This window comes from Pomacea canaliculata, linkage group LG6, assembly GCF_003073045.1.
Source record: "Pomacea canaliculata isolate SZHN2017 linkage group LG6, ASM307304v1, whole genome shotgun sequence".
In the NCBI taxonomy this organism is placed as follows: domain Eukaryota; kingdom Metazoa; phylum Mollusca; class Gastropoda; order Architaenioglossa; family Ampullariidae; genus Pomacea; species Pomacea canaliculata.
Window position 1 is genome coordinate 16,364,848 of NC_037595.1, and position 21,739 is coordinate 16,386,586.

The 21,739-nt window shown below is 40.5% G+C and overlaps 2 protein-coding genes across 4 annotated transcripts in view; both read left to right on the top strand.

Annotated features, from left to right (window-relative positions):
• The window catches only part of LOC112566806 (E3 ubiquitin-protein ligase rnf213-alpha-like), a 206,149-nt gene that overhangs the window by 2,152 nt on the left and 182,258 nt on the right, over nt 1–21,739 (top strand). For all 3 annotated transcript variants that reach the window (XM_025243173.1, XM_025243172.1, XM_025243175.1), the window contains exons 2-8: nt 1,746–2,621; nt 3,320–3,750; nt 6,721–6,758; nt 8,238–8,396; nt 9,384–9,583; nt 12,144–12,448; nt 17,715–17,968. In XM_025243173.1, the coding sequence (XP_025098958.1) occupies nt 1,746–2,621; nt 3,320–3,750; nt 6,721–6,758; nt 8,238–8,396; nt 9,384–9,583; nt 12,144–12,448; nt 17,715–17,968 (2,263 nt within the window). The remainder of the gene's footprint in view (nt 1–1,745; nt 2,622–3,319; nt 3,751–6,720; nt 6,759–8,237; nt 8,397–9,383; nt 9,584–12,143; nt 12,449–17,714; nt 17,969–21,739) is intronic.
• Nucleotides 19,259–20,964, top strand: LOC112566807 (general transcription factor II-I repeat domain-containing protein 2A-like). The gene is made up of 2 exons (XM_025243176.1): nt 19,259–20,185; nt 20,222–20,964. The coding sequence occupies exons 1-2, from the start codon at nt 19,770–19,772 to the stop codon at nt 20,436–20,438; spliced, it is 633 nt and encodes a 210-aa protein (XP_025098961.1). The 5' UTR covers nt 19,259–19,769; the 3' UTR covers nt 20,439–20,964.

The window sequence follows — 21,739 nt, forward strand, 5'->3', positions numbered from 1 at the left end:
TATATGGCAGTTATTGATTCCTATGTTCATAAAGATGGAATTATGCTAGTTAAACCACTGAGAAAAAAAAGTCTTCACGGTGTTGTGTTAGGCATGAGTCAATGATTGTCAGATTAGCAAGCTATTACCAGTGCATGTCTGCTCTTTCGCTTCGTAACTATCAGAAATGAAATGAGGTACTCTGTCATTGAAGCTTTATCAATGCTGACAGTTGTACCAGTTTTGATAAGATGAGATGAAGAAAAAAAATGCTAACAAAGAAAATAGAAAAAACAGATACACTAACCAAAATTTCTGTACACCAATGTTTGTTTTTAATGTGTCTTGTGGTACTATGCAGAATTCACTCTATGAGTGCCCTTTGTACCCGTCTGGAATCTTGAGTTTAGTGAAAATGTCTAGTCTGCTGAATTCCCTATTGTTGAAGACCATTGCTGCATGGAGGTGGCTGCAGCCAAGAAACTTGGACTTTGTATATTCTACAACACATTGCAATACATTCTTATTAATTCTTTTTCAGGAAATTATATCTTCCAATGGTAACATTAGAACATCACTTTACACAAAATATCATTATGTGCTATAAAAGAACTCTCTCTTGCAAGTGGTACAAATCTGTAAATATTCTATTGCCACTAAAAATAGTAAAACAAAGGAACAAGTATGACATCAACTCAAAAGTATTACATTAAGGAAATGCTCATTATTTGGTAGCAAGCCTTTATGACCTGATGAACTCATGTCTGTCTCCTTGTTGCAGCTAGGATAAATGAATGCAGATAATGTGTGGTTCTAGCTTTAGAAGTTCTAAACCTACTTCTGTTTTATTTTGTCCCTTCCAAACAACCACTGCCTATAACAGAAGTGTAAAATATGTGAGTAAGAGCACATTAAAAGACTTCACTTTTCTTAGTACAGTGGCTATGCACTTTCTTAAATACATGAGCTTTCTAAGTACATCATTGATAATTATTCCCAAATATTTGTAACTTAACTTTTCTGACTTCTCCCTTAATAACTATTTCATCAAAAGCAACACTGTTGTTACTAAAATAAACGATTTTTTTTTTAACTAATTAAAATCACACCACGCCACAAAGTGATCAGTCTCTTGTTTGTAGTAGTGATCATCATCATTGGAAATCAGTCCCATAAGCCCAGTGTCATCTGCAAATTTAACTAACGGGCAGTGTTCAATGCCTACATTCAGCCATTTACAAGGAAATAAAAAAAAAAAATACTGTATCTTGGGAAGCACCATATTACATGGCTATAATCATTGAGTCATCAGCTTCTTTTGGTGTGTAGAGCATCTGCAGCTTTTATAGGCATGTTTTAATTTATGGCGTGACAGAAGAAGGAATTATTAATGATAATGGTTGACATCACATCACATCTTCTAATCAAAGTTCATTTAATCTGTGGTAGAATGGTCTTTACGTAAACCCTGGAGCTTGAAGATGTTGATGTAAAATAAGTTTACAAATGGTGTAGTCATTTGAAACTATTGCTTTTGTGGAATTTCAACTGGTTAAATGCGAGACACACATCGGCTGCTGAGGCATTTACATTCATTTGCTTAGTCAGCAGAAAGGTTGTTTATAAAAATGTTCTTATGATCATAAAATAGTGCCATTTTTGCCATACAAAATGTGCTTATGACTAGCTCTTCGGTTTTATTTTTTTCACCTTTTATCAGTGATGTGTTATAAACCATAAAAATATCATGCACATGTATGTTTCAGGTGTGCCATCTAGCAAGCATTATGAACAGGCACCAGATACAGTTGATGCAGGGGAAAAGACTGTTGGGCAGTCTCTATCAGAGCAAAAGGCATTATACTGTTCAGGTAAAAGGAAGGATGGGCACGTTTGTGGTTACCAGCTCCAACCTGACTTTGAGTGTTGTCCCAAATGTGGGACAAGGTCAGCGGAAGAGCCTAGCACTCCAGAATCACAGCAAAGAGAATGTTTAGGCATAAGGAAAGATGGAACAGCATGCAGGTTTCTTCTGATGCCTGAGTTTGAATTTTGTCCAAAATGTACGACTCCAGTGTCAACAGCTGTAGAACTGAAATCTCCGCCTAAGTTGTCAGATGATGTGGAAGGCAGGAAAGATATGATCCCTGACTCAAACAGTAAATGCACTGAACTGCACCTACAGAGTCCACCTTCTGTTCATTGCAAACTTCATGCTTCAGCACCAGCCATAAAGACTGAAGCATCCAGAAAAGAGCTGCAGTATGAAGAGAGCAATTCTACAGTGAATAAGGACAGCAGAGTTGCTAGTGAAATGAAAGTGGAGCCCCATTCAAAACATCACCTTCAAGATAGGGAGGAGAAAAATAAAAATCTAGGAAAGGGGGATGAAGAAAACTACCAAAAGGAAGAAACAAAAAATCAAAGAGAAGTGCTGCAGAAGGGATGTCAAACTGAAGAGAAGCAAATGAAAGACCAAAAGGTTCAGAAAGAAGACAAACAAATGAAAGAGAAGGAAACAGAAGACCAAAGAGAGGTGGTAGAAGAGAAAGTGGGAGTCAAGGAGCTGGAGCAGAAGGGAGAAAAAAGTAGAAAAGAGAAAGAGACTGAAGAGAGCAGAAAAGAAGAGCAGGAAGAAAATGGTAATACAGTATTTCTAGACCCTAAGCCTAAAATAAATGTGTTAGATAGTAAATGAAATTATTGAAATAATAGTGCTGATCAGCATTAAAGACTGCACGAAGGATCAGTATAACTTCGGTGTAAGGTATTGCATATTTTATATGAAAATTAGGTTAATTTTTAGCATATGAAGGGTAAAGAGTCACATATCAAGTGGCCTTAGGGGTAGTGAAAGTAAGTGGTTAATCATGGTCTGAGTAGAGTAGAGTATAAATATTTCTATCTGCCTCTTTCACTTTCCCTGATAACTCAGATACCCATGGTAGAAAGCATGAATTATCTAAACACAGGCCCTAGCAAACCTTAGAATAGTGACATGAAATTTCACATTTGAAACCTCTAACCATGAATATTTAGATCCTCTTCAACTGCACATATACTGATTCTATTGTAGGGTTAGGGTTATATTGATGCTATATTCTAGGACTGGAGTTATATTGATGCTATATTGAGGGATATGGTTTTCTTGACGTTACATTTGTGACAATAAAAAAGGACTATTTCAGTCATGAGCTTTTGTGTTTCGCAGGTGAGAGATATCCTATTATAATAAATTGTACATCTTTTATATTTGTGCATTCATCTCCTTTGTGAATAACAGTTACCAACTTGTCTTTTGTATTTCTGTAATCTGAGGTGAATGTATCATCTGTTCTAGGTTCCTTTCCCAAGCATTTCTCACAATATGCTGATATCAAGCTAAGTGAGCCATTACCTGAGGGAGCAAACAAAGAAATGCAGACTTTGCAGGATAAAATGAAAAGACAAACCCAGCAAGACACTGATAAAACCCTTGTGCTGTCAAATGCATCAGACAATACAACCCATACAATTCTCAATTCTGATGTGATCAACAGTGGACAATCAAAGAGTGACTCAGTAAGTCAGGAAGAAGAAAATCAGAGCAACATAAGTGAAAGAGGGAGAAATACACAAGAGGAGAGAATTATGCAGAAGAAAGAAGTGAGTGGACAAGGGGAAAGTTCTGGAAGAGAAAAAGGAGAAAATCAAGTGAAACAGCAATATGAGTCTAAAACCTATGCACAAAAGGCACAGATGCCTATGAAGGAACAAGAAAAGAAAGAAAAGGTATGTTTAACTAAGGGTAATTGTTGTGTGTGTGTGTGTGTAGGTGGTACAGTTTTTCATCACAACCTGACAAAATCATCAATGTTACACTCAACAGAATGGATGTCATACTCTTTAGAGAATCCTAGAGTTCTTGAGTTACTCAGTGAAGTATCATCCTAGTCATAAACAGAGGAAGGAGAAGCAACCAAGGGTAAACCAGTATCATTCTATTGCTTATGCTTCTGGTAGTTGGTCTTCATGGTTCTGATGATATGTAGATCCAGTGGCTGGAGGATAGCAGGGTAATTTAGAGGCAGGTACTTCTCCCTGATGTCCTTCAGACAAAGGATGTGGGCAGAGCAGTTGTCTGTCATTGGAGAATTTTGTTTCTCCTTTGCAATTCGCCCATCCTGGACTTCCTGTGCAGGTGGTAAATACTTAGCCTCCCTCTGATAGAATAATTGAGCTGGCAAACGCCTTAAGTTTTTAATATATATTTTTTCTCTTTCACATGCCCTTTTATCTATATTCCTTTTTTCCACAAATTCTTCACCTTTCATCCTGCTGTTTTATCTTTCCTATCTTCTACTTCTAGTTATATTTATCCTGTTTTTCTTTCCTCATTCCCTTATTCTGCTCTGGTGCATGTATGCCTTAAATTAAAATTTTTCCCATATGAAGTGAACAAAGCCTTTCTTCCTGCACTTTTATATATTTCTCTGTTTGACTTGTTGGCAAAGAGTTTCTAATGCAGGACATTTCTGTTGTAATGTTTGTAAATCATCTATGGTCAGTACTCCCAAGCTTCCATGGAGGAGGGAGGACATCTAGCCTCTTTCTGGCTGGGAGACCGACCTGGCTCACTCTTTTTTTTAATACGCTTATCTTTTTTTTTGTCTCTCACCTGATCCTTCATCGATATTTGTTTTCTGACAAACCTTCTCCTTGTTAAAACCTACAACTTCTATCTTTCATGTTGCCTATCTTGCTATCCGTGTCGGGGAAAGATGGGCTCCTGTAGGTTAAGTTCCCTGACGGGAACCATCATACCATCATACCAACACACCTCTGCCGCTTAAATGTCTCCCTGATGGGAGGTTGGTGTGGCCCACACCAATCAATCATCTGGTCGTGCAATGCCCTAGCTTTGCTAGAAGGTTGCAGCCAGGATCGATCTTTCTGAAAGCCAGAGTATATTTCTTCTGCATCCCTGGTGCGACTTCTGGAAACGCCCTGAGTGGTACCGCTTGGTCACTTCCCCTTGTTGTACTCCGTGGTGGGTGGGAGCAGAAGGAACGAACCTCATTCCTTTAATTATGGCAACAAATAACAAAAAAACCCCTTGGAAAACGCTTGCGTGAGAAGAAGTATCATCGGATAGTGAGGATGAGGTGCGAGAGAATGTGAGAGTGTTGAAGTAGACTGGCCCCGTTTTCTTGTTGCAGAGGGCGCAGATCCGGCCCAGCCGCTCTCGTCCCTCTCACCTTTTGCAATTGCTAAGATATTAAAAAATATCTCTTCCAGTTTCTCTTCCATTAAGCATTTGCACTCTGGACAATTTCTCATCAGTGCACAAATAAGAAAGCTTCTGAGGCCCAGCGTCGATGGGACGGAAAACAGTTCGTCGATCAACCCATAAAGGTAGCTCCACATCGATCCCTTAACTCTTCAAGTTGCCCTGACCTTGCAGGGATGTCAGAACTTGACATCAAATCAGAACTGGCACCCCAGGGGGTCACAGAGGTGCAGAGAATCATCCTGAAGAAGGACGGGAAATCTGTATCTACAAATACACTCTTCTTAACTTTCTGTTTGCCCAAAATACATGACTTCATTGAGGTTGGGTATTTGCCGACCAAAGTTTCTCTGTTTATACATAGACGTTATAGGGTATAACGTCTCTGGTTTATACCTTCACCGTTGCGCTGCTGTATAACTGTCAGCGTTATGGTTATGGGGCTAGCTTCTGCAAGTCCCAAGCCCACTGCTTTCGCTGCGGCGATACACGCTATGCGGCAGCTGATTGTTCCTTAAGCGCCAAATGTGCAAACTGTGAAGGGTCTCATGTCCCTGTTTCTAGAGACTGCCCGAAATGGAAAGCAGAGGCTGCCATTCAGCGCGTACGCACGGAGTCTGGCGTCTCTTAAGCTGATGCTCGCCGTCGTGTAGTGGGTGGCTCCTCAGAAGCATCTTCTACTCCAGATAGGGGATTACCTACCGTTTATAACATTGCTCCATGTGTTGGCTTGTTAAGAATGGCATTATGTCACTGAGGGTTTTTATATCTCAACCTTTTTATGTACCATTACCTTTTCACGCCGTGATACGGCCTTAGATGCTGGCACGTCGTAAAATACAAACAATCCTATACAGTAAAAATCACCTATTACCTTGGCACTAATCTCCACTACACTGGTGGAGATTTACCTTGGCACTAATCTCCACTACACTAGTGGAGTCTTTCAATGACACCTGTTACATCAACGAAAAAGTGGCCATCATTAGATGCTTTCACCCACTCAAATGCTAATCACATGTCATTTGCCTGCCTTTTCCATTTCCTTGCCTTTTCTATTTCCATCTCACCCTTAAAAATAGTAGGTTTGTGACACCAAAAAAAAAAAAAAAAAAAAGAAGAAATAGCAGAACACATATAGGAGTGGACTGGCCTCTCAATTTATTCTACAGTAATGAGAATTATTGTTACATCATCAGTTGCTTTTATAGCCAGTCAGAGCAAAAAGACTTGATGATTATGACAGTAAATTTCTTTTGGGTAAACAATTTACACTGTACTACTAAATATTAGTTTAAATAAAATATTTTCAGATATTTTCAGATGTTGCAGTTTAAGGAAAGATTGTTAAATTAAAAACAGTTCTTGGCAAAGTGAAAATTTGCATAAAAAAAGATTAAAAACTGCACAAAATACAAAGAACATAAATTGAAGACTCATAATAATGATGTTTTTCTATTTTGTTTTTACAGAAAATTAGTGAGGCATCACAATGTCCTAACACACGAAGGTAATGCTGTTTTTATATGGTTTGATCTTTAAATAAAATTGTCTTGTATTCATTCGTGGTCCAGATCTGTGGACGTACTTTACATTACTGCACCGAACAACTTTGTGGAGTTTTAAAACATCTATTCCAGCTGTCTGTGGATTCTGGTCATATTTCTGATATTTGGAAACTTAGTGTTGTCCACTATTGTCATGGGGAGAAAATCAGCAGTGGAGAGAATCCATTGCCCTGTCTCTCCCAAGGATTACAATTACACTGTTCAATAACACACCTAACCCACTACTCATTCTCAACATCTGTATGTTCATTTGGATGCATGATTGTCAGACCCGTGGACAGTACTAAGTGTGACACCAGACACCAATGCAATGTTATCTGATGACCTAAAATGTGTCAGGGACAAACAATGCGGACAATACACACCAGCAAGCACTGGGTCCTGCGTCCACGCGTTATTTCTCACAACAAATCACAAAGATCTGTCCAGGGGCTTCACGTTTTTTATTGTCGGGAGTTTAGATTATCTTTAAGGGGAGGCAAGAAAATGCTACTCTAAGAACATACAAGTAACAGCTAATAAATAGCAACAGTCCTGGCATAACACATCATTAACAAAAGTTACTTTCACCCTTAAAGTCTTAGAACCTCTACATACTAAATTCTCCAGTACACATAAATTCACGCTTTCAAGTTCTACAGTCTCTCATGTGGGGAACCAAAACTGGTAACACCAACGTCCCAGACTGGTGTTCCAACGGAAACAGAATAGCAAAAGATCACACTTACGTTCAAGCGAAGTCTGTGTCTGGCCACACACTCTCTCACATATATATATCCTCTTGAATCCTCTCCCTTGTTCTTACCACCAACGCTATCCACTCGACTATCCACTGCAGCTGATGCTGGCTAAGCGCGCACTGTAGACTGATGAGGACGAGGTTACGACTTTCTATGATTCTTTCTGTTCCTGACTTACTTTGCACCCAGGTGATTACGATTCAATGAATGCTTAATTTGAACACACGTCTACTCATTGTTACAACAGAACAACTTTACTTTCAGTAACAAAATCTCTGACCAAATGTTAAGATTCCACCTCATTCTTTCACTGACCGTTACAAAGATAATCATAATAATAATAATAAAGAAAAATACATATTCACTACCTTGTCTAGACAAGGAATCACTTGCATTCCCAGTCTCTTTCACACAGAAAATCTCAGCTCCTTTCTTAGTCGTCGACTTGTTTGGGAATACCAAAATTGAGTTCTCAACAACTACAGGGGTTCCAGTGAACATTTCATTCAGTCATGCACTCTTCCATAAGTCGTGCTCATTATTATGTATTCCTAATATCCTGTAGCTAAGGGTGAGAACCCACGCTTCTTGAAACAGTCAGTGATGACAACCCAATCCCTGCTATTTATTGCAATAAGATCTTAGAATCATTTAATGATATTTTATTCTTTGTAATTACAGTTTAAGTGGAAGGGACAAAGTTGCAGTAATCTTCCATGTCATCATCTCGGACACATTTCAGTTAGACCCAGATCGTGATGAGGTTTGTATGAGATTTGAACCACATGAGTTGGGTGGATGGAGTTCTAAGAAAGACCAATTCATCATGTCTAAAACAAGGTACATCCTTTTGTTTCTTTCATTGTACTAGATGGTCCATGTGCTCTCTTTCTGTCTATTTAGTCTTCTGCACATACTTTGTCTAAGCCAAACAACTGTGCTCTTCTTCTGATGACCGTATCCTGCCATGGTCAGGGTATATAGATAGGATGGGGGTATCATCGCCCCTGTGTACATACCCGTCGCTTACATGTAAAATGTGGGACCTCTAGTTTGTTGAGGCACACGTGAGGTCCATGCCAAGCTCACCTGGTGTCAAGCTTAGCCGGGGTGGGAATATAAGGCCGGTCGTGAGTAGTACTTATTGATTGTGTTTTTGTTTTTTGGTGGCCTTTTTGGTCTTCACCACTCCTTTTTACGCTTTGCCCACTCTTTTATATATTGTTTACGTCTTGCGTTGGTCTTTTAAAGAATGTTATAGTTATGTCACTTTTGGGGGTTTTGTACCCAGACTTTTACAGTTAAGATTACTTTTAGTTGCCATGATATAGCATTAGTTGCTGGGACAACGTTAAAAACAAACAAACTTCAGTGATGTGTAACCACACGTCAGTCCCTGATGGCTACATGGGGGTGGGCTAGTCGAACAAGAATACAACAAAGATGGAAATTGCCGCATAACCGTTGATTTAATTCAGTCTCACTTGGCGGCTGGCCTGTCGTCTCTCCACTCTCACTTCCAAAATCAAAAAGCCTCTCTCAACTCTCATGCTACGCGACTTATTCTCTCCTCATCGAACGTTCCAGAACCATCCACCCCTTTTTTCCATCGTCCCGACCTTTCCCACCCACCCACTCTGTCCTGGGAGCTGTTCGACCCCTACCCTCTACAAACAAAGACATAACTCAGTACACAAGGGACAGTCCTGGGAATTGTTCGATCTCTACTGTTTACAAACAAAGACATAACTTAGTACACTACTAGAGTGCTACAGATGAAGTGATAATGCTTTTTTTAAAAAAAAGGAATTATTTTGTCTTTTTCAGGTTCACTGACCTTGGATATCTATACACAAATAAAGTTTCGATGAACAAAAACATTAGAGATAAGGGTTTTCAGTACAAGTATCTAGTGAGGCACAACCGAGGTAACATAGAATTTGAGGAAGTTCCAAGAAAAAGTGAGGTAAAGCATGGTTTTGTCAACAGACTTTTCCGAATTCCGGAGGATCAGCGATCATCAACAGGTGTGTATGCATGCAAAAGACAACATTATACAGTTAATTCCCCTGTGTTTTTGATGTGCTGTAAATTACCTGTATGGGACCTGATTCTCGTGCCAGGGGTTAACAGCTAAACTTTCTACCCTGGGTGAATCTATACTGCTCAAAACAATGGAAAGGCCACTTCTATAGTCAATCATTCTTTTGCGCCAGTAAACACACAGACAATAACATTGAATCAAAGCATTACTGCATTCATTAAATGAAACGTTATCAGGCAATTTCAGTTAAGCAAATCATTTTAACAAGATTTTGAGCTTGAACTTACATAAACCATGTTTCTGAAATTCAGAAGTGATATCAGAGAAAAAGAAAGTTAATATCATGTATCTCCACCATTGGTCTGAATGCAGGCAAGATACCATGGACGTGTATAGGTGGATTGCTGTCTGTCTGCCGAGACCAACGCTTAGCCTCTTGCGAAGTTCTCCGCTGCTAGTCTCGGCGAGCCTAAACAATGAATGTGACTAAACCGGAAGCTTTGTACACTCCTGCCTCGTTTTAGTTGTTAATTGGAAAAAAAAATCGTCTGCCAGCAGTCAAGTAATACAAGTTTGTACAAGCTGCCGGAGTAGATATTTAACAGGTAGAGCCTCATTCTCTACTAGCAGCTCCTCCTTGGGCCCTTTTGTTCCAGAGATTCGTCTTGATCTCACAGTATTTAAAAAAAGAGGACACTAATGACCTCTTTTTTCCAACGTTTTCATGAACTCCTTTCTGACTATCCTTGAATCTGTTCTATCTTTACAGATGGCTCTAAAGTCCCAAGTGGTGGCCCGGTCGCTGCGGCAGCAGTTCCGTCCTGTCAACCGCAACGGGCTGCTTTCATCCGACTGTCAGATGTCTGTTCAATTTTCACTGCGGAACTACACGCCATCTTGCTAGCCTTGCAGCATATTCGCCGCCCTTTGGAGCATAACTTTTTGATTATTTCAGAATTTCTTTTTCTACTACAAGCTCTTTTTTCCAACGATTTTGACCACCCTCTTGTGGTCCAGTTTCATACAATTCATTCAGCACTCTTTCATGGTAACATGGACATTGTTTTTATTTAGGCTTCTGGCCATGCGTGTATTTTAGGCAATGTTCGAGCAGACCAGGCTGCCAAGGCTGCATGTATGTCCCCTGGCAAATTACACTTGTTGGTATCACAAGAATTTAAGCCTATTATTTTGGCTTACGCTTAGTCCCTATGGCAAAAATAAATAGCACGTCACTCTTCCCTGTCCTTCATACCATCCTTTGAGGCGCGAGGAAGTGGTCCTTGCTAGATTAAAGTTTGGACACACCTATGCCACGCAAGGACACCTCTTACGAGGAGAACCACCACCCTTTTGTCCATGGTGTAGGGGAAGTTTTAGTGTGGTGCATGTTATGATTGTACTGAGCTCCAGAGTATCCGCCGGCAGTTTTTTTTTTACAGAAAATTCTTTGTTTTCTTGGTTCAGGTCCCTCCTATTGCAGCAGTCTTTACATTTTTAAGGAGAATAGGACTTTACCATCAAATTTAAGCAATTTTTTTGTCCAGATGACTGTTTGTCTTATGGTTTTGTGGTTTCTTAGTGGCCTTTATGGTCTTCACCACTCTTTTTTTACACTTGACCCACTTTTTCATTTATTGTTTACTTTTTGCTTTGGTCTTTTAACAAATGTTATGTTTATGACACTTTGGGGGTTTTTGTACCCAGACTTTTAAAGTTAAGCTTACTTTTTGTTGCCGTGATATAGCCTTAGTTGCAGGAACGGCATTCAAAACAAACAAACAATTGTCCACTTCACTAGGAGCTATTTTTTTCTTTTTTAAAGGTGGTATGATTTTACAACCGGCTTTGAGATTTTGGTATAATTTTCTCAGCACACCATTTTTTAAACATTACTTTAATACATACTAGTATGTTACCTTTGTGTTATACAAACAAAGTAATGTAAAGGCAGACACATCTGGTCAACCAGAAATATCACTTAAATAGTGAAAAGATTTCATGGGCAGTTACTCTGCAGGTCACTTTCTGAGCACAAGCAAACTGGAAACAGAAATAACGGTTAGAAAGTGTCTAATGCGTTTAAAGTTAAAGAAGCGATTTAAAAGTTAGTTGTACCCTGCTATAAGCATATTGCCAATCTGCATTAGTCATTTTAAACATGTAGAATGAAATATTTGAGTAAATGATGCGAAAAAGGCCACTTTGAGCTAGGATAAGTTACATTCTGTCTTTCTGAGCACTTACCTTTTTATTTTTCTTGCAGAAAGAGGAAGTGGTCTTTAGTAGACTTAAAGTAAAACACACCTACACATATTCTCCTTGTTAGAAAGTAACCCCTCCCTTTTAGTAATTGATATCAGGGATATTAAGTGCAATGCATTTTTTAATTACTTATCCTGGCCTCCTTAGCGTTTTAATTAACTAAAATTGGTCATATGGTTTTTTTCTTCTTGGCTTAGTTAATAATATGTCTTCAATATTGTACTTATTATATGAAATCATACATTAAATGGAATTTCTTATTATCTTGCTTGTTACAGTCGAGATCCACATTTATGATGGAATTGCTTATCCCAAATCCTTTGGTGGTGGCTTTTGGAAAGCAGTTAAGAGGGCAATAACATCAGATAGTTTGTCAGATCAAGTCCGTAGAGAAGTATTGCTGTCAGGAAAAGAGTTCCTTCCACCACCTGAAACAGTGATGAGCGCTATTTTGCATCCAGAAAGCAACAAGAATGTCACAGCAGAAGCATATTTGCAGCAGATACAGTCTGTCATGAACAGCCTTAAATACCAGATGCTTGATGAAAAACTTTGCAAACTTGATCCTGAACTTCCAAAAATGGTAAGTAGGGATCAGAGTTTGGGATAAATATTTATTCTTTGTACTGTAACAAATGACTGCTATTAAAATAACTCATTCCCTTCATCTGTAGAATTAGCTTCTCGTTCTCTAATTAGACACCCATCTACCATCTGGAGAAACTTTGACCTACCATTATCCGACCTGATAAAGTCACACACCTTAAGGAGGGAGGTTAGAAATATAGTAGTATGGAACATGGCACGCATACACACGCATGCACACAGGACAGAGGGACAGTTATTGGCCGGATGGCAGCCCCGTGACCGAAGGAGAGTGGAAGTGGTGGGGGGGGGTCGACTGGTGACAGGATGGAGGTGCAGGGAAGCTTTGGAGAGAAGTGGGTCGTGAAGGTCGGGGGAAGAGGGCAGGAGAAGAAAAGATGAGGGAACAGCGCAGAGGTGAGAGCTACGTTTTATCAAGAGAGCGAGTGTGTGGTGTGGAGGTTTGGCCTTAGCGAGAACCATCGACTGGCGTTATAGTAAAACGATTTGGAACCCATGAAAGAGTTGTGTTTGTTCTTGGGGTGAGATGGGGAAAACAACCCCATCTACCTTTTTACATTTTTGACGCCCGATGTGGGGGATTGGTCGAAACTCTGAAAGAACTAAGTGAGCTTAGTTCCGGAGACACTGGAGTTATCAGAAGAGGAAAAGGGAGTGTTGGAAGCATTTAGGAATTTGGCGGTGAAGCCAAAAGCAGACACCACTGCCGACCTGCAATGGGCGGGAGACTACGCTGCGACTAGGAAGTTAAGTGGAACTTCGCCTTTGAATGCTAGCGGGCTGCAGACACCGCGACTGCCGCCATTCAACGATACAACGCTGGACCTCTGGAGGTACGAACTTACCTGCTTATGGGGACGGCACACGGACGCTATATAGTTGGAGGCTGTCCGCTGTTCGTTGAGAGGGAAGGCGGCTAGAGTGGCCATGCGTCTGGTTCGCAAGCAACACTGGACGAGCTGATGACAAAATATGACGGCATATTCGGACTATTGGTGTACGATCAGGACCTACTCTGTTCCTTCTACAACGAAAAGAAATTAATAAGCCCCAGTTTGTGTATAGATGTCTGGGTCGAAGGTGTGACTACGGCAGCGCTACTGGATACGGGTGCCACTGTATCGACTGTGATGAACACATACCATCGCCAGAAACTGGAACACCTGGCTGTCCGCCCGCTGCAAGAAATGTTACGTATAGAGTGTGCCGATGGCCAACTGATTCCATAGGAAGGATACATTGAAGAGGTACAGTGAGGGGGCAGGGGGGCGGGGCTGACAGTTTCATTTGCCTACTGCCGGTGGTCCCATCAAACTGGTACAGCAACAGTGTTCCTGTACTGTTAGGTACAAACATCCTGGAGTAGCTCATGCGCCGGGAACAAGACAAGCATGGGCCCCAGTTCCTGTAGAACGCCCAGCTGCAACCGCTACTACATCGCTCATTCGGTTGTCTAGTGATGCGGGAAAGAGCGTTGCGCAGGAGTCGCAATAGACTGGCATACGTGCGGTGTTTACAGCCAATCACCATCAAGCCTAACAGTGCCATTCAGGGTTAGCGTTGGATTATGCGATGTGCGATATGGATTATGACTTGTGCGATGCTCCAGTCGGCATTGAAAAGCAGCTGGGATCAGCTGCTCGACATCACGCCGAGCCTGGTCAACTATGATGGCAAGAATATGGGCGTGGTTGATGTGCTAACGTGACAACAAAAACTGTGGTGATACGATCACGCACGGTGATAGGCGAACTTCAGCCAGTCACCAAGGCTCAGTGCGGAAGTGCCATATGCATGACAAAGGCGGCACCAAGCTGTGTAGACTCGGTGACCATCTCGCCTCATCTGACGGTGGAGCAGCAATCACGCTTCAGAAACATGATTAGCGGCCGCCCAGAGAATTCTTCAACCGGCGAAACGGATCTTGGTCATGTCATACGGGTCAAACATAAAATGCAGTTGACAAATGATACGCCATTTAAAGTATGGCCTCGCCGAATTCTACCCGGCATGTTCGAACAAGTGAGAGAACACTTACAACGGCTGCTGGACAGTGGGGTTATTAGACAATCACACTCACGCTGGTCATCGAATGTTGTGTGGGTTAAAAAAAAAGACGGTAGCCTAGGACAGTGTGTGGACTACAGACAGCTCAACGCACGGACCATCAAAGACTCGTACGCGCTGCCGAGGATAGAGGAATCGCTCGACGCCATAGCGGGATCCAAGTATTTCACTGTCCTCGACTTCAGGAACGGTTACCATTGGGTAGAAATAACTGAGGAACACAAAGAGCGTACAGCATTCTTAGTTACGCCTCTCGGATTCTATGAATACAATCGCATGGCGATGGGGCTGGCAAATGTTTTTGTAACTGGTGGCCAAGTAGGCCCGACGTGGGTATACGATGAAAAGCCCACCATAATACCACCCTATCCCCCCACTTTAATAACCACCAACAGGTGGTCTACCCACCTCTAAACCACTTTCTCACCACCAAAATCCCACCCTTTCATCATCTTAATACCACCAGCAGGTGGTCTGCCTACCACTACACCACTTTCTAACCACCAAAACCATCAGTCCTTCACACAGCATTATATCAATCAATCTCTACCACACTTAGAACACCAATACCAAGAAGCAAATGACAATTCAAAATGATTTATTTTTCTAAATTGGGGTGATTCTCTCAGGCTTATTTTTATTTCTAACTTTTACTTTTGTAACTCGGCTATTGTTGAGGCAAACAGATGTCACGTGCAAAAGTAATGTGTCCAAGACGAGGTCCAAGATTCCTGTGCAGCTAATCCTCCCTGTATGGGTTCACTAACCGATGCACCACCAGACAGCCTGCAAATTGCCGACAGAAATAAACTGTTCCGTTGAGCAATCAGAGGGATAAGGTTACCGTCTTCTTGCGATGAACTTAATATCATTTTTTCTGGATGTACTTTTACTGACGGATTCACTAGTGATGCTCTGTGATGAATTTCTTACTTGAAGCACATGAAAATTCTCATAATTATATCGAGATATTAGCATCATAAGGTCAAGGTCAATGACCAAAGGTTTAAGGCCAGACACCTGCCGAAAAGAAAAAGGCATAGCGCGGATGTTTTGTATCAGCTATTTTGCCCTTGAATGGGAGTTCAAAAAATGGTTTTACTGCAATTGTCACGGTATCAGTTACCATGGAAATAATCTAAAAACTGAGAAAAGAAAGTGAAAGTTTAGTAAGTTTAGTAAGTTTTATCTAACCCTTTCACGTAATTTGCCTTTATAATGGAAAATATAACCATCTTTTAATGTGTTACTACATATAACTTTAACATAACTAATAAAATTATTTTTTTAACTTTTAGTAATGTCAGTATACTACCCAAATGTTGACTACTCTTCATAGAAATATACGGTAATTAAAAAAATGGCGTTTGCAAATATTTGGTCGTTTAATTGATATCTAACATTTAGTGATGCTGTCTCACATATTGCTTTCACTTTTTGTGAACTTCTACTGAAGTAGCAGCATTAGTAGGAAACACTCTCATCCTTCTTAGCCTTCAGTTCCAGAGAGATACGATGAACATCAACATACAATTCTTTCATTAAAGAAATTATTTGTGTTCATCATTAGCTGGGTTCATCACTTCAAACCTGAATCAAAGATTCAAGGCAAACAGTGGAAACGCTGTGGTTCTCCACCCTGAAAAAATTCAAGCAGGCAGCGTGGGTTGGCTAGGTGATGGCTTCTGTTTGTTGTGATTTTGAAGAACTAAAGATGATAGACTATCTTGTACCAGACGAAATCGTTGAGGCTCAGAGATCGAAAATCTAAACTTCACAAGTAACAACATGCGTTGGTCCGTCAATCAAAAACTGAAAAGCAGCATTTGTCAATAAAGAAGGTAAAATATAAATAAAACTCAAACATCTAACATGTCACTAGACCACTCTCGGGATAGAATAAGTTACATGCCATTCTTCCCTGTCTTTCGGAATGTCTAATCTTGGCTTTTGCATTCAGGTAGGTGAAAGTTCTCATTTGCCAATATCCCATCATTTATGACCCTGACAAATGGGTCCTACGCGTCTGGAAACTTGTTCGATGTACACATTTCAATTACCTGTCCTGGCATCATAAATATTCTTCAAAGCTTTCTTTTTAGTTTGATAATTCTTGCTTACTTCGATCAGTCCTCTGCACTAACTATTTTTACAATTTTAAAACCATTCAACTTTACTGCTATGTTTAAGGTTTTAAGGCAATTCACAGCCCCATTTTTATTGGCTTTATGAAGACCACAACAGGTCTGTTAGTAGATATTCTCGCACTAGTATGCTTATCAACTTAGCTCTGGCAGTTTTTATTGCTGCTGCTGTCGTAGGTAAATCTTTCCTGCATCAGTCTCAGCAAATCCATGCAAGTAATGAAGTAAATATAGCAGGTCTGCAGGTGACAGTCAAGGCACCTATGGCTCTCTGTCTCTCCTAGTGCCCTGTTCAGTTGTCCATTGTCACTAGTGCATGCAACATCCAGGGTGTTACTATAGGTAATAAGGTTTGATCATGGATCGACGTGTATTTATGGACTGATGTCTGTATGCCGAGACTCACTCTTGGCCTCTTGCGAAGTGATTTGCTGTTAGTCTCGGCGAGCCGTAACAAAGAATGTGAATAAACCGGAAGCTTACTGGTATGGAACCTCGTTCTAGCAGTTAAGTGAAAAAATAGTCTGCCAGCTGTTCAGGGGATATAAGTTCGTGGTTTGATTGTTTGAGGAACTGTACTGATTTTTGAAGCAAAATTTGCTGTGTTAAGAAATGTACAGAGTGACAGTCCAGCAGGACTTATTCAATGGTACAATTTTAGTGATGTGTTCCTGACACTGTTACCCATATGCTGTTATATGTGTCTCCAATAATTTGAGTTAAAACTTTTCATTAGATAAAAGTTTGCTTTCTGTTCACTCGGAGACTGTCAAATTTTATTGTATCTGACACACCATTAAGTGACACTGTTCTTCGTGTTTAAAAAAGATATTGATTGAAAAGAAGAGTAAACAAGAAGAAATTCAACAGGTCAAGTCAATTTGGGGACTTAGCATAAACCCATGGGAATCTTATTGGCAGATCTTTATGCTTTTTTGATAAAAAAAACATTCCTGTTGCATGCTTGAATTATATGGTTATTACATTGTTAATGTTTTCTGTTAAGTATTACGAATTTTTTCTGGTTTTCAGTGTCTGGTAAATCATATTGTTCACCCAATACTCCAAGCAATGAGCCAGTCTCCATCAGACAAAAACAAGCGACGAGCAGCCACAGTCATGTTCTTATTGGTTCTGAAGCATGATCATCAGTTATATATTGAACCTTTAGGCATGAAGATTCTGTGTTTAAATATGCTGTCCTTCCCAGACTGTGAGAAGAAAATCTGCCCTGAACTTGACGATCTTCAAAAGAACTTTCCCCAGAGAATGAACAATAATAAAAGGTTTGTAAACTAGATAAATTAGATTCAAATGGAATTCTCTAATAAGTAAATGTATATTAGTATCAATATTTATAAAATGACCAATTTTTTCTCCCATTATATGTCAGTAAATAATAGAAATTAAATACATTACAAAAGATCAAGGACAACATATAATGACATGAAAACATTTCATGAATGCCGCTCTTTGCATTCCTCCAATGAGCATATTGGAAGTATATCAAGCACTTACCCAACTCAAAGATACTAACACCAGAGGGCCTGACAGCATCAACACTAAAATTCTAAAGCTGTCAGCACCGGCCTTTCTGAAACCCTGACCTACCTGTATAACCTCTGTATTGATAAATTCGATTTTCCAACACACTTTAAACAAGCAAAAGTTATCCCAATGCATTAATCATCCAAGTGACCCTACAATCTCAAGCCTATCACCTTTCTCAAAACCCGTAGAAAAACACATCCATAAGCAACTACAAAAGGCATGAGCTTCTCCACCCAAACCAATCCAGCTTTAGGCCACATCACTCTTGCCACACTGCACTTACATCTATGGTGGAAGAATGGATAAATAACATCAATGCCAACCATTTTTCTGCTTTCTTATTTGTTGACTTTGCCAATGCCTTTGATGTTATACAATAGATCGGGGATGCACAACCTACGGCCCGCGGGCCATATCCGGCCCGCGAAGCTTCTGCCCACAGTACAGGAAATCGGCATGTTAGTAATAATAATGAACCCCCCCCCCCCCAAAAAAAAAAAAAAAAAAAAAAAAAACGAAAAAAAGGGAAGAAGAAGTATTTATCCCTACGTAGGGGCGTCTCTCAATCTTTTGATAGATTTCATTCTTGATTTTCGTCTTTGGAGGAAACCAGTGTTTGAGAACGAGGGACGCCGCATTCCACAGGGGATTAGTGGTCTTTTGATTGGTTAATACTTGAATCAGTCGTTAAACAGATTGAAAATACAGACTCCGGGCTTTCTAGCAAGGTATAAAACAGTGGGGTTCTTACAGGGAAACAATACCAAAACAGCGTTTGAATTTCGTCATTTTCCTGTGGAAATCAGGACGGATCGCCTGGGGGTACCTCGATTAAAATGTATTTTAAGACAATTTCTAACTTTTAGTTTAACATAGCAGTGTATAATATTTTCCTGTTAGTTCAATAACCAAGGAATCCATTTTTAAAGAAAAGTCAAACTGCACAAAATTGACCCTCAACACCTTTCGGGGCCTCTAGTATGTCACCTGCACTCTACAGTGCCTTTCAGACGAGGAATCTTCTTGAAATTATTTTCAACTCAGCGCTGGTCAGGAACCCCAGGCGGATAAGGCGAGTAGACGAAGAACAATTAACCAAAAGTGAAATAAAAACACAAAGAAAACCTGGAGAGAAAAACAAAACCAATCTTTAGATAAGTAGCAAATTCAGGACTACACCACAAGTCGTTCAAGACTTGTTTGCAATAGAAAAAACCCGTCCGCTCCTCTCCCGTCAAGAAAAAAAAAAAACCAGTCACACCACACACATCCAAAACAATACTACACTCTTTCCTTTGTTCTTCCAACAAAACAACCTATCAACACCAAACTTAATTAAACACAGATCAGCCGGCCATCCCCGTATGGCGCGGCCCGCCTCAGACTGTTGACACTTCCAACCTCCCCCTTTCCAATTTCCTATCCCCTTCCTAGCTAAAAAAAAAAAAAACATTTAAAGAAAATAACACAGCAGGTTTGTGACATAGTACTAAAATGTCCTTTAGTCGTGGCGGGTGACAGTTGTGCGCCGGTGAAATGGGAGAGCCGAAGAAACGAAGAGTTGACTCTGAGTGCAGAAACTTCCAAGAAAAGTGGACAGATCTGTACTTTTTTATACAACATGATAGCAAGCCAACGTGTTTGATTTGCAAAGAAAGTGTGGCTGTTTTTAAGGAACACAACATTAAACGACACTATGAAACAAAGCACAAGAACAAGTATGATGGCATCCTTGGTTTGAGTAGCACAGAAAACATTGCTAAGTTACGTCAAGAAATTGGAGGCTTGACGAGAATATTTAGCAAGAAAAGACAAGAAAATGAGGTGGCGGTAATTGCAAGCTACCGAGTTGCTCACATTTTGAGCAGAGAAGTGAAGCCATTTTCCGACGGCCACTGCGTAAAAAAGTGCTTGCTAGCAGTGGTGGAGGAACTGTGTCCTGAAAAGAAGAATGCATTTGAAGCCGTCAGCCTTTCTCGCACGACAATTGCACGGCGAGTGGAAGATATGGGGAAACATCTCCAGTCAAAACTAAGGGACAAAGCAGCACGTTTCGAAATGTTTTCTATTGCTGCTGACGAGTCAACCGACTCATCTGGACCATGTGATGAAGATTGTGGTCAGCACTGTAAACTTCATCAGATCACAGGCGTTGAACCACAGAACTTTCAAGGAATTTTTGACAGAAATAGAATGCGAATATGAAGACGTTCTCTTTCACAGTGAAGTCCGCTGGTTAAGCCGAGGAAAGGTACTTAAACGGTTTTTTTATTTGAGACATGAGATTGAAATTTTTATGACGGAGAAGTCAAAGCAAGTGCCTCATCTGAAGGACCCCTCGTGGCTGTGGGATTTGGCGATTTTATGCGACATCACGTCACATCTGAATGAACTCAACACCAAACTACAAGGGAAAGACAAGTTGATTTCGCATGTGTATGCGGACATAACAGCATTCCAAGCGAAATTACTACTCTTCATTCAGCAGGCGGGAAGGATGGAGCTTGTCCACTTCCCAACGTGTACATCTCTACGTCAGGATCAGCAGCAACATATGTCTTTCCCCAAAGAAAGAGTGATAGAACTTTTGGGGCTCTTGAAGGATAATTTCAGTGAAAGATTTAAGGATTTTCATGATTTGAAGGATGAAATACGTCTCTTCGAAAATCCATTTGCGGCAGATGTGTCAAGTGCCCCGACAGACCTGCAACTGGAACTGATTGACTTGCAAAGCCAGACATCCCTACTTGACAAATTTCGAGCGATGCAGACAATTGCTTTCTACGCAGTGTTGCCTGCAGAAACTTTTCCAAATCTCCGAAAACAAGCGTTAAGGATGATCACGATGTTTACAAGTACTTATGTGTGTGAACAAACGTTTTCAGTGATGAAACGGGCGAAACCCATCTTACGTAATCGCCTCGCGGACGAACATTTCGATTCAGTGCTCAGACTTGGTGTTTCTTCGATGCAGCCAGACATTCAGAAGCTGGTTTCGGAAAAGCAGCTTCAAATATCCCACTAAGTACAACTTTTTTCTAATAAAAATGGTATGTTCTATTTTTTGGGGTAATTTTTGCGGTGAAGCGGCCCGCGACACGCGTGTCGGAAGGGAATATGGCCCGCAGGCCGAAAAAGGTTGTGCATCACTGACTTAGGGGATTTGCCCTAAACGTATTAAAGTAAGATTATTTTATGGTGCCGTGATATAGCCTTAGTTTCTGGCATGGCGTAAAACACAACCAGCCTACCCCCAGAAAACTCAAGTCATGCTTCTAAGAAACAGACAGAAAAGACAAAACATAGACACCCCATTTCCCAGTATCAGTATAGGCGCTCAATCAATAATAGAAGTGCAGTACCACAGACTCATGGGTGTTACCATCGACAATAACTTGTTGTGGTCCCATCACATCTTCGCTACAAGCAAAAGTCTCTTCAAGAAAGTCCACCAGCTGAAGAACGTTTCTTAGACACTCACACAAGAAATCTCTTCTATAGTACCC

What these genes read in the sequence shown, in the direction of transcription:
- LOC112566807 (XM_025243176.1), top strand. Translation starts at nt 19,770, where the DNA reads ATGGGAGAGCCGAAGAAACGAAGAGTTGACTCTGAGTGCAGAAACTTC. An exon ending in CTGTGTCCTGAAAAGAAGAA is followed by an intron (nt 20,186 to 20,221) that starts TGCATTTGAAGC and finishes TCGCACGACAAT; the next exon opens with TGCACGGCGAGTGGAAGATA.